Source organism: Manacus vitellinus, unplaced genomic scaffold (assembly GCF_001715985.3).
Source record: "Manacus vitellinus isolate BGI_N305 unplaced genomic scaffold, ASM171598v3 scaffold_22_pilon, whole genome shotgun sequence".
Taxonomy (NCBI): domain Eukaryota; kingdom Metazoa; phylum Chordata; class Aves; order Passeriformes; family Pipridae; genus Manacus; species Manacus vitellinus.
In genome coordinates this window covers 7780475-7799331 of record NW_021939632.1, presented here as the reverse complement: position 1 = coordinate 7799331, position 18857 = coordinate 7780475, and the positions used below count along the sequence as shown (strand labels likewise).

Genomic DNA, 18857 nt, shown 5'->3' with positions numbered 1-18857 from the left:
CGTCCCCGGCGCTGAGCCTCCGGGCGGCGGGCCGTCTCGTCACTTCGCTGCGGGGGCGTGTGAGGGCAACGAGGGAGGGAAGGAGGTAAGGAGGGGGAAATTGCGCGGGCGAGGGCTGCTGCGCGGGGCTGTTTCCGCGCGGGTCGCCATCGTCACCGGCTGCGGCACCGCATCGGCAAGGCCTATACGCCGCCGACCTACTCGCGCTTAGGTGGAGCGCGAGGGAGGGACCGGTGGCTCCGCAGGAGCTCCCCGGTGGACTCAGTGTGGTGCGAGGAGAGGTGTTGGTAGGTCAGGATGAGGTGAGGTTTGGGGACGGTCAGGGAGTGCCCGGCGGGCTGCGGTGCGTTTTGGGGGCTGGCGGCGCTGCGAGGATCGTGTGGGTGGGACGTTGTGACAGGGGCGGTGAAGGCGAGGGGCACAAGGTGAGGTTGGTGTGGGGCTGTGCCTTTGGGCCCGCTGGCCCGTTAAAGATTTTAAACTCGGCGGTCACAGTGAGGGTGTGTTAAACCCGGACCCTTTCTCTCAGACTCTCCCTTCAGTGAGTTTTCATCTTGAGTTAACTGGAGGATTTATGGGGTTGTTGAACGGAGCCTCGCGGAGCAGAGTTTTGAACTGTTGTCCACACAGTGACATTAGAGACGTGGCGCTTCTCTCTCAGTGCCTGTGACAGGAATGTCCTAAAGTTGAAGAACATCTTCACTGTGTGCTGCCTGGGTTTTCTTTCCATGCTGAGTACAGAGAAGTGGTAAAACCTGGAGTGAAAGGCAGTCTCCTGACTCTCTGATATGAGGCCAGGAGAGGCAGAGGTGCCTCCTATATCCGCCTTGCAGCACTTTTCCTGCAGGTTTCAGCATGAGTGGTAGGGATCATTGGCGTCAGACTGGTTTTGGATAGTTTATTATCATGATTGGACTCACTGTCTTCAAAATACCAACACCAACATTATGCCTCTGGGTGCCACGCTGCCTGTGGTTTGCACTGCTGGAATGTGCACTATACCATTGCACTGCATAGCAAACAGCTTTCTTTGTTAAGGCTGTGATGGGAGACATCTCTGCCTCTCCTGGCCTTTGTCCCCCCAGCTTTCTTGTTCTGCGTAGCTGAAAGGAGGATTAGTGCTGTTACCTTTGTATTACTGGGAACTAAACATTTCTCTTTGAGTGTCCTTACATGCTCCCTAAAAGAGTTTCTTTTTAAGCGTCAGCACGCTATTGGTTGATGATGTTACCCAGTTACCTTTAAAATTGTGCTTCATTTGATAGTCATTATTTTTTTCAAGCAAAATAGAAATACAGAAATGTGTCCATAGCAGGCTAAATAAAAATAAGGCTGCAAATGTCTACAAATCACTGGAGATAAAATTAAGAAAGAGCTATGACTGAAGTCTGACTGAGCAACCTTCCTTACCTGTAGATTTGCAGGTTGCTATTGACAAGAAGATGATCAGGAGCTCTTTCCATGTATACCTTGTGCTTTAGGTATACAAGGGGGGCTGCTTCCTATAGGTGTAGGAGCAATGACAGATGATGCCAGTCATTATGACTGTCATGAGGAAAAATAAATGAAGTAGTGTCAGCTTGTGCAGTAGTTACCAAGTGTTCCTCATGAGTTATAATCTCCCCCTCTCCCAGTTAGCATGGTTAGCAAAAATAAAGTCTTTTACTGGACCTTATTCTCTATCAGTTTTTATATTAGTAAGCACTTAAGTTGATAAATATAACTGTGCTACTCTGGTTCAGTATTTGTATTAATTGGTAATTGTGTGTGCCATTTTATGGACTGTGCATTAATCAGGTGGTTGTTCAAGTGATCAGAGTTCTTAATTTAAAAAAATCAGAAGACCTCATAGACTGCTATCTTTACTTATGTTGTTTTAAGATGGCCACTGATTAAAGGTGAAGCTCCCATTCCTAGCAATATGTAGTTGCAGCACTTCCTTCTGGAAGAATTCAACTCTTTTTTTTTTTTTTTTTTTTTTTTGGTGGTTTTTTTTTGTTGTTGTTGGTTGGTTTGCGTGGGATTTTTTTGTTTTGGCTTATGTATATTTTGACAAGATAGCCTGAGTCAAATGAACAGCTTGCTGCTTCTTCCTCCCACTAGTTATTTTGAGTTGATTCTGGTGTTTGATCACATGAGAGGCCAAATTTCACTTGGCAACAGAGGAGGGGAAAAAAACCTTACACCTGGCAAGATGTGAACTTTTTTTTTTTTTCCTACAGATTGAATGTGTTGAATTGGTTTATGTTAAAGCAGATAAGCAGTTGACCTGGTATGAGGAAGGGATGACTTCTGCTGGGATGCTAAGATTATGGAAGCAGCAGAGCAAACTGGGAGCAAGACATCGTTGCCTGCTTGGCAGTGGGAGCTAGTAATTTGCTTCTCCATTATATGAAATTGCATGCCTGCTGGATTTGCACTAGGAATTAATTTGGCGTGCTTTGGTTTAGTCTATGTAGTAGCAATTGCTGAAGCCTTAAAGCTGTCCTGAGTCCACTGGTGTGACAGAAGACTCTAGGCTGATTGTAGTGTCAGTGCTTGCCTTTAATTTGGCATTAGCATTGTTTTTTTCTCTGTTGAATGATTCCTTCTGCCTCTAAATGCTGAAAAAAACAGAATACTTGAGATCCTGCCTATTTTCCCTCTCCTTTCTGCAGCTAGGATTCTGCAGTGCCACAGGAAAGCATCTTCCTGCTGTCTGTAGTCTGCAGATAGGGATTAATCTCATGAGGCTATTATCCTTTCCTTCAGTCTCTGTAGGGTTAAAAAGCAAGGCATTACATTTGCTCACTGCTAGTCAAAATTACAGCCAGTCACAGAGTAAGATTATTTTTGTGGGTTTAGAAGCAAGCATTTTTTTGTAATCAAGACCTGCTGAAACATCTTTAAATCACTTAATTGATAAATGAGGCAGCTGTGAGCAGAGGCAGCAAAAGTGATGTCTGAAAGCTGCTTTGCTGACTCTGCAACTCACAGGCTATCTTCCCCTCTGCAGGAAGGAGAGGGAACCTTGTGGACTTTTTTTTTTTTTGATTGCTCTTTTCCTGGCACAGAGGGATCTTGTTGCTAAGAAGCACCTGACATCAGTCATTTCTCTCTCTTGCAAGAATTTCAACACTGTATCTTCTAGTCAGTGACTAATAATGGCACATTCTGCAAAGTATCTCCATGACAGTATTAAAAAAATAGCATAATTCCATTAGCTGAAGGATGTTTCATTTTGTCTCTACAGGTTGCAGTGTTGTTATTGCCTCTCGAAAATTTGACCGATTAAAAGCTGCTGCAGAAGAACTAAATTACAAGTTTTCTTCCATGAGTCCTGCCAAAGTAACTCCCATACAGTGCAATATCCGCAAGGAAGAAGAGGTAGAGACTTGTGATCTTGTTCTGGGGCTTAACATGTCAAAAGCATATTGTGTATATAAATTCTCACATCTCCAAAGGTCTCTGCCCCCTCAAAAATAGCTTAGATCAGAGTATGTGCTTTCCGAGGGAAGACATTTGTTAGCCACCTGAGCAAGAAAACATTTGTAATTGCAAGTGTTTTTCTGACCAGGCTTACGTATTTCAGAAATTTCTGGGAGGAGCAGGCCTTGAAACTGGCATGTTCTACAGCCGAGCCAGAGCCCACTTAGTGTGATTGTTTGTCACATTTCTGTGACAGAAGTGAGGGGGTGTAAACTTGTGAAGATGGAGACCTCAGAATAGTTCCTTCAAACAAGAAGGCATGGGATCTCAGTGCTTGTGACTTGACACAAGTTCCATGCATTTTCAGTTTAGCTTGTATTAAAGCCAAAAAAACCCCCACAGATTTATAATATTTTAACCATGTTTAAATTTTGGTTACAGCTTGAGGTGAGCCTCATTGCAAGCTTTATTACTATCCCAGTTAATTTTTTTTCCTTTTTCTTCTTATTCCAAAAAATGAAAGATCAAGAGCCAAAGTCCTTAATCCAGGTTTTTCAGAAGTCTGCATGCACCTCCTAATTTTTTATCTGCGTAATTAAATATTTAAAAGTCCAACTTCAGGTTGGATTTTTAACTTATTGAAGACAGCTAGAAAATTTTCCAGTAACCACTGGTTGCTACATTTTTCTTAACCTCTCAAGGTCTCTGTTAAATAACTTACATATTAATGACCTTCAGCAGCTATGAAGATACTGGAAATAACCGAATATGTAACCATAAACCAAATAAAAAATAAAATTATTCTCTCCTGGAACAGTGCATACCATAAAATATTTATAGTGATATACTCAGACTTTCTCTCCTGAAGGAGATGAACCCCGGGGCTGTGCAGTATGTCACTTCACCTAGCAGTGAATTTTAGGTTTGTATTTACCAGCATCAGCAGTGCAACATAATAGGTTATGACAGATGTCAGAGGGCAACTTACATGATTAAAGCTACAGGAAAGAAAAGAGGTAAAGAGAGAAAAAAGGCTTAAGCCTTTTTTCATGTCTCTTTCTTGCAGAAAGTACTCTGGCAGGCTTAATAATCATCTGCATGTGAGTCTTATTTCTGTATCAGTTTAAAAATGATTTAGTGGGAACTGCAGTGCCCAATGAGATGGTACAGGGCTTGGATGGTGAAATGAGGTAGTCTCCACTAAACTGCCATTCCTTCTTTGTTTCCTGTGTAAGTGTGGCTAAATACCTATTTGACAAAACAGGCTTAAGGGGCTTAGAAAATTTTTGAAGGTGCTTTTAAAGCCTTCTTCATAGTGCTGTGTAAAGCATTTAGATGTTATTCTGTCTTACAGGTAGCCATCCTGACACTTGAAGAAACTTTTGTCTTTGCTATTACCGTGCAGTTTTATCATAGAATTGTCCTCTTTCCAGTTTAGTTTTAAGCCCTGTTCATTTAGAGACACACCAGAACTTTCTTAGAACTTTTCATATGATATTGGGTGTCGCCTGCCAGTGGAAGTTCTTTTTAACCATTGTCTTTTCAGGTCTGTATCTATTGAAGAAACGATTCAGAGGAATAAGGCAGATTAAGCACCAGTCTTCAATTTATCAGTCATTGATCCAGTTTTATAGTTTGACTCACTTCAGTTCTTCAACTGCTTCTGTTCAAGTCCTTTTCAGAAAAAAATCACTATGAAAATTTCATAAGCCCTTTGCTGAAGATTTGAGTAAGGAATGCAATTTCTGTTGTATGTTAACATAAGAACTTGTGTACCTGTTAAACAAATATTTATCCATTCCAGATGCCCATCTCCAAGACCAGATTTTTTTTACTGGTCAGAGACATCCTGCAATTTTTGTTCTTTAGCTCTTGGTTTTCTGGCTCTGTTCTCCTTTAGTTCTTCAGTGCTTGAAATTCTCAAAGATTGCTAAATCCCAGCCACTTGTTATTTAATTTCTAAAGTTACTGTTGGACCAGAAATATGTGGATCATGTTTTCAGCTTTTCCATTTGTAGTGAGGATAGCACTTCCTTACACTTAGGTATTTTGGTTTGTAAGTTGAAACTAGATAAGCTCAAATTAACAATCATTAACTTACACTGCTGAAAACTGTCAGCACTGAGTGTGGCAAGTTTTCCACAACCCACTGCTTACTATTGCTTATTTATTATATTTGCTAAGAGCAGCAATGGTGAATACTGTTTTCTAATTTGCACTTGATTGCCTTGTGGAAACTAGAGGAAAAGTACCTTTGGACATTACTTTGATTCAAAGAGCATTGTATATCCTCTTTCAAAAGCTAACCTAAATTTTGTGCCTGGGACTTGGAGGCTTAAAAACAGGGATCAATAAAAGATGTAGTGGAGGATTTTCTAGCCTCGGAGATTAGACTTAAGTAGAGGCAACACAGTAATATAACTCACTTCAGTATTTTCACAAATACAGGAGGAGCTTCCTCTTAATAGTGGAAGATGGGATGAGAGGGCATATATAATTTTGGGTTCTCTCACAAAACTAACAAGACTTGTACAACTGTGTTGGCTCTGTATGCTACACATTAATAGCTTTACAACTCATTGTCTGCTTTCAGCTTAGTATGAGAGAAGAGTATTTACCTCAGAAATCACGGAAACACATTGTTAGGTAGAGAGAACAGCCTCTGCAAGTATTCCATGTGAGTCTTTACGTCCTCTTTCTCAGCTCTTATACCAGGTACCAAAGAACTTCCGCAGAAGAAAAACATTATAAATGTTTCAACAAGGGAAAAAAAACTTAGGAGTTTAAGCCCTCTTAGACATCAGAACTGATCCATCACAAGCTACAAAGCCCAGGAAGCTTCCTGAAGAACTCCATAGTTCCTTTAGTATATCCTTTTCTCTGACATCTCACCGAAGTCTTTCTAAGAGTAAATCTTTCTTATTAAGGAAGCCACCGTGATCACCTGTAGGAACAAGCCATCTGTTCTTACTCTAGCATGCCATTTTTTTTTTCATCCCTCCTGCTCCATCAGTTCTGCATTTTTCTAAAGGCCTCTATGAATGCTGTCCTGGTTTTCATTTTATAACCAGGGAAACTGGAAGGAGGAACTTTGAATAAAGGAAATTTAAGAAAGATGAAGGTACTTTCAAATTGCCAGCTTATTATTTTTTTACCTTTATTTTTTTATCTTAAAGTAGCTGACCTACTTTGAAGATGACACAGTTCATGCCTCTAGTTTGAATCTGTGAAATTCAAGCATTAGAAGATTCATCACTCATCATATAGTGCAATATGTTAGAACTCTTTCTGTCTTAGGAAAAGTCAAAGAAGGTGCAGTGAATTAATTGCTGCAGAAGCTTGATGGCAGATATCATGGGAATAGCTTAATTAATTCACATTTTTAAGTCTCTAAATCTTCATCCTCAGAAGCCCTCTTGCTTTCTAGCAAATCTTACTTTTCATTTAATGTGCAAGAAATAATCCTGCTTGATGGAGGATTTTCAACCACTGTATAACCTGTCAAGCTTATTTTTGTCATGAGTTTGCTACTGCTTTTTACTAGTTTTCCATTGAGTGTTCTCTAAAGGATAAAACCCCATTTTTATTTTTTAAAATGGAAGAGTAGAGGGTTCTGGGATGCCAGTAAGAGGATCTGAGGCTTCTATATTCTGTCGTTGTAAGGCCTTATCCTGGAGGAGTGGTTGTGCACCTCTCCCTTATCCTGTTGTCTGGAATATATATAGTGATAGATATTGCTTCTTAATGATTATTAATCTGAAGTGATTTTAATTTGTTTGCATATTTGCTAGCACTGCCCACATAATGTGTTGAGAGCAGGTCAGTTTGCTCTTGCTGAGAGGCAAACCAGACAACTCTGCTGTGTGTGTCTTTTCCAACCAAGCTCTTTGTCCAAAATCCAAGGACATAATTAATCAGTTTCACAACCTCAATGTAACGGTGGCCAGAGCAGAGGAGAGACCCCATCCTTTTGCCATTATGAAAAGAGCTTTCTATTTACCTCTGTATGTGTTAGGAAGGGGAAGCAAGTATTTGTGGGTCTTAAATGTTGAGGTACGACAAATCTATTGATGGGGTAAGACGTGAGGAACTTTTTACCCTTTTTGCTGTATGCTGTGGACAAACATTTCTTTAACTGGCACCTAGATAAGTAGAAGACATGTCTAGGTAAGTGGAAGATAAAACCTTGTACTTCTGGTAGGCGACTGCTGTTCTTGAAGTCAGCAATTCAAAATTCTGTGCACAGAATTTTCACACTCCAGCTCCAGCAACAGCACCTGCTGCTGGACCAGACCCTGAGGGTAAAACCTGTCACTTGGACATCTGACAAACAGGACTCCTTCAGACAGACTCCACACAGTACTACTTAGCACATACTTTGTGTCTGAGTTCACTAGTAGCTTTTCTTTTCCAATAAAGCTGTAGCTTAGCATAGGCTCAGTTGGTTTATAAATACTTAGTGCCTGTCTGTGTGAAGCCTGTAGTGGAAGACTGTGGCTTGGTGGGGAGTTGTGGGTAAGATATTCTTCTTGTTGTACTTTTAAATAACACAGCAATAACATGAAGTAAAAATGCCTGTTACCACTGTGCCAGAATGCCTACTAGTTCTAGTTCCCAAATAGCAAATCTCTAACACTTTGTAGTGGGCTATTTGCCCATGAGTTTTACTTAAGTTCAGGGTGACCTGTGAATGCTTGTGGACATTTGTCTAAGTACTGTCATCTCGGTTATCTGTGAAAGTGTGCTACTGCATAATACTTTTGAGTTGCAGTCACACACAAATGTCCCTTATTGAAGACCTCCAGTGTTTTGGTTTTGTCAGAAATGCCTGATTTTGTTGTTTTCAGTCTTTTTCAGGAGAATGTCCTGCACTAGTAGCTCTACCTCATGAGGCTTTGCTTTGCTTACAAAGAGAGTCTTTAGTAACTTTTCTAAGTGGATTTTGAAATTATAGGATTAGAAAAGAATCTTCTTGAGTTCTTGCTGTGATTTAAATGTGTTCTACCAGACCCTCCTCCTCTCTTTGCTGGTGGCTGCTATCACTGTGTTTACTGGGTGGTGACTGGGAGAAGCACTGCAACGATGCTTCCTCTACAGCACAGAAGACATTGTGAAAATTGCTACAGTTGGAGCCACCTGAGCTGTCACTGGAGACCCTACTGGCCACTTCTGGTTTTCAGAAACAGAACTGATATGTGTTTGTTGTTGTTGTTTTTTATTTATTTCCCCCCCCCTTGAGAATATGGTGCAAGAAGCATGGGGTATGGAGCAGGGCACCACTTCACCTTCGTGAAATTCAAACAGTCCCTTCCCCCCAAACACACACTTCAGTTGGTCTGAGCCTGTAATTAGTATAATAATCCAGTGTATCACAGCTGTCACAGATGTTTTGGTTTTCTAGGGTTTTTTCCCCTCAGAAGTGCACCTCAAGGTGCAGTGACCAATGTTAGGAATAAGATGACATTCAGAATTTAAAGATGGTGGTTTAAGTATCAAAATTATTTTCTTGAGGCCTTCTTTCTCAGCAGGCATTAGTTTTTCAGTCAGGCTTCAGTCACTCTGTGTTTGTTTACATTTTTTTCTTCAGAGAGGTGGATCCTTACAGGATCCCTACTATCCTGTTAAATCAATCCCAAACTGTTAGCAACAAAAGATATAAAGCAGCTATTTATGAGTTGCTGACATGGTGAGATACCGATCGCGCATTGCTTACTCTTTTTTTTCTGACGTTTTCTACTGCTAACTGTATGCTGAGAAAGGCTGATTGATATCCTTCCCCTAGTCCAATCTGTTTGAGCAGCAGCACCACTGCAACTGTTTATTTTTCTGGTGGTGTTTTGGTCTGTGTTTTATTTAACCACAGATGGTAGTAACTTCATGTATGCTTGAGTAGGAAAAACTGATGCATGGTATCTAGTTATGATTGATGATGTAAGCAGGAAACAGTCATGTTGTCCCATTTCCTATTTCTTGAGATAAAGGTTAAATTATTTCTTAGTTGCTATGGAGTTCTTATTACTATCTTGTAATAATATTTTTGCTAAAGAAGACAACTTGTATTTCCAGCATTTTTTAGAGTTCATGTTTTGCAGGGTAACTAACCTTCTTGGTCTGTGTAAGAAGATTGGCTGTTGCCAACTCATATGTCATAGTTTTAGTGAATGTACAAAACATTAAGGTAAGGATGTTAAAACTCCCCAAGATGACTTAGATTTTCTATTTAAAATGCTCAGGTATACTGGCCAAATAAAAAAGCAGTAGTTACACTATATGGAGCTCTTCCGACATGTGATGTGAACACCCCCACCCTTTTGAAAAATGTCAGAGGATTCTTAGTAGGACTTATGTAGCAGGCTTCTGTGTGTGTTTGGCTATACAAATTGTCAGCAGCATAAATCCCCTTCTTCTTTCAGTGCTGGTATTTTGTGTAGCACCTGCATTATACCAGCAAGATTTCCTAAATAAGCATGGACACAACCCAGTCCTTCTTGGCTGACCAAACCTGCCATAAGAATCTTACAGCCTCTTTGAAGGCCAGACCTCCTCTTGTTCCGTGAAGAGGATATGAGAGAGAAAATACTGAGAATGAAATTGGGTACAGGGCTTAATCAGCATATCACACTAACAAATATTATTTCAGGTAGAAGCTTTGGTGAAGTCTACACTGGGTCTGCATGGGAAGATTGACTTCCTGGTGAATAATGGAGGGGGCCAATTTGCAAGTCCTTCTGAAGCCATCCGTGCAAAAGGGTGGAATGCTGTGATAGAGACGAATCTAACAGGGACCTTCTATTGCTGCAAAGCAGGTAAGGTCTGAACATTAAGCTATTTTTTTGGTTATTTGTTCTCTTTTTTTACTGCAATACCAGAAGACAAGAAATATTTCTCTGCCTTCTTTTTTCCACACACTTATCTGACAAGTGGGTATTTGTTTTCATGAATCTCATCCAAAGCTTTGCATTAAATGGTACATAACATTTTTTCATGTATACAAAGATACATTTAGGCAAGTATGATCTTCTGGTTAAGGCCAGGTTTGGGGAGACAGTTGTCTTGGATACTCACTTAAAAGACTATAGGAAAACCACTTAACTTCTGGGGCCTGTATGCACTGTGTGTCACACAGGAAAATACTTCTCTCCTTCAGGGATATAAATTTAAGCTTAAATTTAAGTATGGCATGTGATTCTCAGATAATATTTGGGATGTAGAAATGAAAGTAATTTACATTACATAAAATGTAAAAACATGAAATCTTGATTTCCACCAAATGCTTCTTGACAATCATTGCACCTTACCTGTACTACACCTGTTGTCCCATAATCTCACCTCTGGCTGGGCAAGAGTGTGGTACAAAGAGCAGATTTGGGAAAATGTGTCATGTGATTGCAGTTAGGACTCCAAATTTGGCTTCCAATTGGCAAGTTCATTTGTATGCATTTCTTCTGATATTTATAGGTTATCTTCCTCCTTCATACAGTGTACAATGCCTGGATGCAAGAACATGGAGGAGCCATTGTCAACATTACTGCTGCCGTGAGAAATGGGTTTCCTGGAATGTCGTAATATATATTTTCTTTTTACATTTTCCTATGTTTTTCCTCTGGAAGTACTAGTTGCTCTTAAACACTTCAGAAAGGTGTGCACTGGGCAGCAGCAGAGTATAGAAATATAGCAGTTTGGTCAAGAGAGAGCAAGAGTATCACTTGGTTGAATGTGTGGGGTTCTTTTATTAATTCAGTAGGGACTACAGGAGTAAATGGCATCTCTGGTCTCTCTCAACTGTTTTGTAAGAAACTATGAAGCAAGACTTTCCAGTGAAGCTTTCATTGGTAATGGTGTACTAGTGGGATGGAAGTGCTCTTTCTCCAAATTGCTGGAGGGTTTTGCAAGAACTTGGCACCAGTTGCTTTTCTCTTCTGTGCTCAGTTTACAGATCTTGATGGTGCAATGAGTTATGGAAATTGGACCAGGAGTAGGGGAGTAGGAGGAACATTTCTAGTACGTTACCAGGTTTTGGCTTTGTCCTTCAACTCACATAATGCTTGCCTTTCCTGTTTTTCTTTTTACTCCCACTTTGTAGACATCTTTCTTGGAGAAGGTTTCTGATGCAAATAGAATCAGTTCTATTTTCTCTGCTCCTTTCTTGACTGGGAGAAGGCTCATGGCTACAAACATATTGCCATGTTTGTAGTTTTATACTGATACAAATGATTAGAGCCATGAAAATGGAGCATCCTGTCCATACTTGTACATGTACTATATTTGTTCAAATTCTTTACCCTCAAAATGTAGGTGAGCAGGAATTTTCCAATTTGAAACTTGCTACCACAAAAGTTCCAATTTGTTGAAAGGTAGTAATGCTCAGGAAATTAATTGTTTCAGCTATTTTCTTTTCAAAGGAAATTTGGAAGTTGTCAATGTGCTGCATGTTGACTGTTTCTTGAAAAAAAGTCTGAATTTCTTGTTTGAAACTTCCTTTTCCTGTTTTTTTTTAAACCTGGAAATTGAGTTTCTATTGAAGAAAATACAAAAAAATATACTTTGAGCAAGTATTGCATTACCTCTTTTTGTCCAGCATTGAAAGTGTTCAAAATTAAGAGGTTTTAAGGAACAGCAGAATATTTTCTCACTAGCTTGTTCTTGGCAGTACAGAATAAATTTTGAGATCCACAGGGTGGTGCTGAAGCTACAGTTATTTGAGTTTCTCCACTGTGGTAAAATCTGGCTGAATTGTCTTGTCAAATACGCTGAACCTGCATTTGAGAGTTGAACCATGAGAAAAAGCTAATTCTGAATAACAGTGGACAAGTTTTCCTAAATAACTAATGTGCATGGATGTAAGTGAATAGACAAAGCTACTTACAAGTCAAATTCCTGCTGAATTGATACTCTTTGTAGAAATGTACTATTGAAAAAGATTTGCCTTTACAAGTCCAGCCACCACTTGTGCCAAAAGTCCCCTGATACAGTTTTCCATCAGTATTAATTTTGAACATAAAACTTGTCAAGTTTGCTCATAGTGTGCTTGTGGGTTATTCATATGTTTAGACCAGAAAGAAATGAGTTATGTTTTCTTACATTTTTCTCAAGTTTTTTGTATTCTTTCCCTGGTATTTGAGAAGCTATTGCATCATCCCCTCTAAGTCTTTTTTGCTAGGCTAAAGAATCTAAATTCTATTTGTTTTCTATGAGTCCAACTGTCTACTATTCATTATTGCAGTATTTTTGTCTGCATTTGTTCAAGCTTGTAATCATTTCAGACTAGTTTCCTATAGCAGCATGGTGTATGACTTCAACTCTTGTTGTCTCTATCTCCATCCATCTAGAGTAATTTTTGAATAGTGAGTGATTTTAATCCTGTCTGTCAGAAGATTTAAACTATTTTTCAGATCACTGTCCTTTCAAGTCTTGCTTTACCTCTGCAGCCTACAGGTAGTTTTACATAGCTTGAACTTTACCTCCTTGTTTCACATTTTATAAGCCTCTCTCTGCAGTAGAGTAGCTGACCTCATGTCACATTGGGGGAGAGACTGTAAGTATTTTCCAGCAATGACAGGAAATCATAGCATAGCTTGTTTACTCAGTGAAGCTATGGTCAAACTTACAAACTAGAGAATCTCTGTCTCTCAGAGTGCTGGTCCAGCCACAGAAAGCTACTCTGACTACCCCAGTGAGGCTGCAGTAGAATTAATATTGGGCACTCCTAGCTGAGGGAACAGATGCTTCCTTTGCTTTCTTCTCTCAATAGGCACTCGGGAGCTGCAAGAGCTGCAGTGGATAACCTAACCAAGACTTTAGCACTGGAATGGGCTCACAGTGGAGTAAGAATCAACAGTGTTGCTCCTGTAAGTATATGATTAAACTTAGCAATCGTATGTGTTCATAATTAAAGCTTTCAGGCCAAAAGGAATTTTAAAATCTATAACCTGTGACTGATTTTGGATTGTTTATGCATTTATTTATTTATAATCACCTCATCTGCATTCTTCAGGTCATTCGAGAGTGTTTTTTACTTTCTGGATGATGAGTCAGAGGATGTGGGATAAAATTGCTTCTGCTTTCTGCTTTGACTTGGCACTCGTGGTTGTTTTTTTTGTAGCTTAATGAAATGATACTGGTATGAGTTGGTCATCTGTTTTATAAAGCCTTGACATGAGATTACTGAATGCTTTGTGTTTCAATGATGGATACATTATTTCTGAGTTCATGAAGCTTTTTCTGTTTGAGGTTCAGGTGTGCTGATGGTTTCAACTTGTGTTTATGAAGTTAGTTTAAAAATCTCTGAATGTGTAACACAGTGCCTTTTACTTTGTGTTCTACATATTAGATTTGCTTTAGACATAAAGAGAATGTGTTTGGAGTGGACCTTCTCTCAGAGAAATCATATGTAAAAATGTGTGTTCTGATTTTTTTCTTATCAAATTCATGCAGACAGGAAACCACTGTCAGCTAAAATATGCCTGCCACATTTCTGAGGAAGTAGGCAGCAGGTAGCAGTTTTTTAAAACAGCAGTATGGAAAGAGCAGCTATATTTTGTAGTGGATAGTACTGCAGATACAGAGGTTATATTGAAGCTCTAGCTTTAACTTTTTAGATTGTGTGATCTGTTGTGATTTGTGTAATCTGCTCTTAACCACAATTTATTTTGCACATTTACTCTCTCGCAATCAAAAGAGGAAATGTAAATTTTGTGCAGCTACTTCTACAATCAGGAATTATCCTACCCACAGTAAGTGAGTGTCATAAGTGAGGTGTCATATTTGTTTAAGTGATCCCTAGGAAGATCTTGCTAGTATTTTTGTAGAATGTCTGTATACCCTGTTGTGCCCCTTGTCCTAAAACATCTGGCTCACTTTGTTTGGCATAGCAGAGAATGCTTAATGGCAGATGTATGATGATCATAAGGTAGTGGCTTTTATGTAGCCTTTGTGAGACCCAATTCATCTGGAGACTTGTTAAATATTAACATCTACTGGCTTCTACTTCCTGTTGATTTGTTTTTTCTGATTTATCAAGTCTTGGGGAAGTAAGTAATTAAGACAGCATTATTATGTGAATATACTTTTCAGGCATGCTAATTACCTAATGAATCATGCTGATTATACATTATAGCACATGTCAAAAGAAGTTTTTGACAAGCAAACACTTCAGGGGTTTGGCTCTTTCATAAGTATTTGCTAGCTTTGTTACTATGCTGGTAACAGAAGTCCATGTTGTAGTTACAGTAATACTTCTGTCACCTTTGTGGACACACCAGGTTTGTGGTAACAATATAAAACTGTTACTACTTTAGAGGAGCAGAGTAACCTGTACGGAATGGATACACAGAGAGGGAAACCTGTATTCTGGAAAAAATAGTTTCACATACATTATACAGATCTCTTAGAAATCTTAGTATGTGCTTTGTGGATGAATTCCAATTTTATTTGGTTTAAACTTCAGTCCCAAAGATTCTGTCCTGACCAATGGATGTAATCCTGTGTTCCCATTGCTGTAGCCTTCATCTTCCCTCTCAAGACTAAACTGGACTGAAAAATCATCAGAGCAAACACAGTCACCTTTTTCTGTTTCTACAGCAGCTAAGTAGGGAGAGCTGGAATTCTGACTGAAATCTGTCTGCTTCCACAATTTGTGATAAATCCTTCTCGTGTTCTTACAGATGACAAGACACTGGAGAACTTGTTCTTTGGGCTTTGTAGTTTCCTGCTGTAAGTTAGCATGAAATACTTGTAATTTCAAAGCAGCCTCTGAGTTTCTTTATACTCCGTTTTTTAGTTATTGAAGTGACAGTGGAGAATTGGAATAATCAGAAGTATTGTGCTTGAATAGAGAAGTGGCTGGCAGCCAAATTACCTTCTTGTATAAATTATACTATTCCATTACATTTAAAAACTTGCATTCAACTGCTCTTTAGGTAGTTTAATCCCATAGGAAATCAGTGATGACAACTTCACAATTTTAGAATGATCCATTTAAACGTATGCAAGAGAACTTAATTTTCACTATGCTGTTTTGAAATAGGGACTAGTATTTTCGGAAACTGCTGTTGCAAACTATGGAGAGCAAGGTATAATGATGTGGTTAAAGAGCATTCCAAAGGTTCCTGCCAAGAGGTCAGCGGTTCCTGAGGAGGTAATGTGTTTCAGAACATTTGTGATATTTCTACTTCTGTGTCTCTATTTAGAAGCCATTTTATTATATGGAGAACAAAAAGACTTAATTCTGCACTGTGATGGAATATTTAAAAAGAAAAAAAGCTCGTAGTAATGTGTAGTCGTGCCAAGTGTGAGACTTAACCAGTAGTCACTGATATATGAAAATTTAATTCAGCTGCCTCTTACAGCTGAAGTGTTTCATGGTAGACATTAGTTCCTGAAGAAGTTGACTTCCAGGAGGAAGGAATGAAAGAACAAATATTAAGGTGAAAAAAATTGTATCTTAAAAGTACTTAGCTCTCTTCTACCAAGAATGTGCTTATTTGATAGATTGGTCCACATTTTTGTTTGATTTTTAAGCATTTGATGCTGAAAGTTTATTGGTTTTCCTCTGATAAGTGCTTGATGGTTATCACTAGGAGGATGGTTTTAAGATTGTTACAGTTTTTGCTGAGTGGAAAATGTTACTGTGTCTTACCTGTAAAAGTTTTTACAAGCCTCTTTGACATAAACAGTTCCCAGCGGTCTAAGAAAGATTAAAATTGTCATTCTTTTGACAGATCTCTCCTGCAGTGTGTTTCCTACTATCTCCAGCTGCTTCTTTCATAACTGGGATAACCATGGTCGTGGATGGTGGCCAAAGTTTATACAGCCATACCCTAGAAATACCTGGTAAGAAATGGGTTACAAAATAATGACCTTCAAGTGACTGAAGTTGGGCAATGGGAGGACACAAAAGTAAAATGCCTAGTTTCTCAACCACCTAAATATGTTCTTTTATTTGTTTTCCTCAGATCATGACAGATGGCCTGCACCACCAGAAGGAAAAAATTCTGAAATGCTGAAAAAGCTTCTTTCTGGCGAATTCAAGCCAAAGCTGTAAAAGAAGATTTTGCCTTATTCCCAGTTGCACACTTGATGATAATCTCACTTTATGATTTGAGTTTATCATTCTCTTTAATAATTTAATTTCCCATATGTAACTACATTGAGTGTCTTGATTTTCATTAGTTTATATTTAAAACTTGAAAGACTGTACACAGTAAATATCTTCTCTGGAAACACTTTCCATTCAGTCTTTTGGGAAGGGGAGGTATAAAAGACAAGTTGTCCATTTGCATAGGCATTAAGTAATGAAGAATCCCAGCCAGAAGTGAATAAAAAGAATACTTATTTTGAAGTGAAGGGAGCCGAGAGGAAATGTTTTGGAATCCTTCAGTTTAGGGAGAAGGTAATTTAAATCTCTTGTTATTAGTTGGATCAGTTACCATTGAGGTAACTGTTATCTCTACGCTACTTCTGTTCAGCCACACACTGAGTGCTCAACAATAGTTTTAAAGACCAAGTACAGTGAGTATTTCTCTGAAAATAATTAAAAATAAAGTGGAATACTGTTATTAATGTTTCAAATAAATTGGCATATTGTATTGGGAATGTTTTGAATTGCTTGCAAGTACAATTGCATAATAGAGCTGACTGCTACTTAAATTTGATAATAGAATAATCAGATAAATTTAAACTTCATCATACAGTTAAAGTTGGATGGAAAGCAGTAGAGATTCAACAATTTAACATGCAAAATCTTGAAGCAAAATCTGTGGTGTGTAATGCAGTGCTCTCTGCAGTGTGCTCTACTAGTAAAGGAGAGATTTGTAATCCTTTTTTTACCAGTTAAAATGCTTTATCCATACTGTGTTGTCTTACACTGTTAACAGAACTTTGTTCATTAGTGTCTCTAAAATAGATGTGATATTTGTGAATAATGCAGAGATGCCATTTAAGAACCAGAAATCTTGCAATGTATGACTTGGAAAGGCTATGTTCATAGTTTTTCTTATTCACTTTAAGGCAAATGTTCCCATGTCTTCCATCTCTAGTGAAAATATAAATAAGTAATGACTGTGTTTGCTGTAACAACTGAAAATTGTGGAATCAAGTTGCTGCTATAGAAGCGAACTTTTTATACTTCATTTTGGACTGAATGTAAGAGTCTGACAGTTACTTGTACTCTGCAAAGATGTTTGACCTTTATGTTTTTCAGTAAAATGTGGGTTCTTACATAGGTACATGTAGATTGCTTTTCATGAAAATCTGAATTCCATTTTTGGGTGGGAAGAGAGGTTTGAGCCTAAATATGTGCTCTTTCAGGTGTATCCTCCTTCCTTGATAACTGGATGGTCATTTATGCAGTTGTGAGAAACTTGTTCAGAGATAAAATCAGCTTTTTTCAAACCTCTTGTGAAAGGTATATTTTGATTATTGCAAATATTAGTTTAGGGTACACACAGTAAGAGAATTCCTGGAAGAAAATGCACCTGTTAGATGACTAACTCTAGGAGTCTAGCCCATTGCAGTGAATGAAATTATTTAGTTTATTAAGACATTATTTCTACATTCTTAACATCTTTCTGGAAGAGAAGGTTAAATGTGAATGTGTGTGCTTCAGACTTGTGGAATTTACTTTCTCTGTGTTTGAATGTGAGTTTCTATGGACTGTGAATTTGATGTGAGATGGAAGTGAATTGCTAAAACTAAATTACTTTTTATTATATCCCAGAACTGTTCACTATAGAATTTGAGTATAAACTTGGAAATAATAAATTTTTAATCTTGCAAATTTCCTCTTTAACTATGCTGGAGTGTGAATATTCATTAAGAGGGGACTTTTATATGTAGTGATGGTGAAATGCATCATTCTTCTCAGGAAATGGAATATTAGAAAGGTGGGCATTCACCTGTGTGGGAGATAGGTTCACTCTGCAATTAAGTAAGAACTATAACAAACCTTTCTGCTTGGGATGAATAAAAGGACCTTTTATTTGACCTCTCCTTCAACTTTCAGCCAAGCAATGGATGTACTACAAAGATGAAAGCTGACGCTTTAGAAGAGGCTGTGTGTGCTTTTTCCCTAGCAGGAAGTTGAAACAGCCAGCATTTGTGGAGCCATAAAGTGCTGCAGCTCAGTACAGTAGGAGAATATACTCAAAATGATCTGGTGTAAGAATACAGAAAATGCACCCTCGGAAGGAGAAGGGGAAGCATGAGTGTTTTCCACGTTTTTCTTTTTTTTTTCCCCAGTAATACTACTAACATTCCTCCTACTGTGCACAATGTTAAAATGCTTATCACAGTTTGTTAGATATTAGGATAGTAACTCCTTGCTGCAATGGTTTAGCAATAATCACAGGTGTTCTTGTTTGTTGGTTGGTTTTGTTTTGTTTATTTGTACTTGTTTGGGTTTTGTGTTTTCTTCTTGCACCCTGAAGGACATGAAATGTTTAATTCTCAGA

At 38.6% G+C, this 18857-nt stretch overlaps 1 protein-coding gene across 1 annotated transcript; it reads left to right on the top strand.

Moving 5' to 3' along the window:
- The first annotated feature begins 312 nt into the window (after positions 1 to 312).
- On the top strand, positions 313 to 18196 carry PECR (peroxisomal trans-2-enoyl-CoA reductase). Its single transcript, XM_018072641.2, has 8 exons — positions 313 to 425; positions 3233 to 3366; positions 10049 to 10214; positions 10889 to 10970; positions 13160 to 13256; positions 15434 to 15544; positions 16128 to 16239; positions 16362 to 18196. The coding sequence occupies exons 2-8, from the start codon at positions 3313 to 3315 to the stop codon at positions 16448 to 16450; spliced, it is 711 nt and encodes a 236-aa protein (XP_017928130.1). The 5' UTR covers positions 313 to 425; positions 3233 to 3312; the 3' UTR covers positions 16451 to 18196.
- Positions 18197 to 18857: the final 661 nt, after the last annotated feature.

What these genes read in the sequence shown, in the direction of transcription:
- PECR (XM_018072641.2), top strand. Translation starts at nt 3,313, where the DNA reads ATGAGTCCTGCCAAAGTAACTCCCATACAGTGCAATATCCGCAAGGAA. An exon ending in AATGGGTTTCCTGGAATGTC is followed by an intron (nt 10,971 to 13,159) that starts GTAATATATATT and finishes TTCTCTCAATAG; the next exon opens with GCACTCGGGAGCTGCAAGAG. An exon ending in GAATCAACAGTGTTGCTCCT is followed by an intron (nt 13,257 to 15,433) that starts GTAAGTATATGA and finishes GTTTTGAAATAG; the next exon opens with GGACTAGTATTTTCGGAAAC.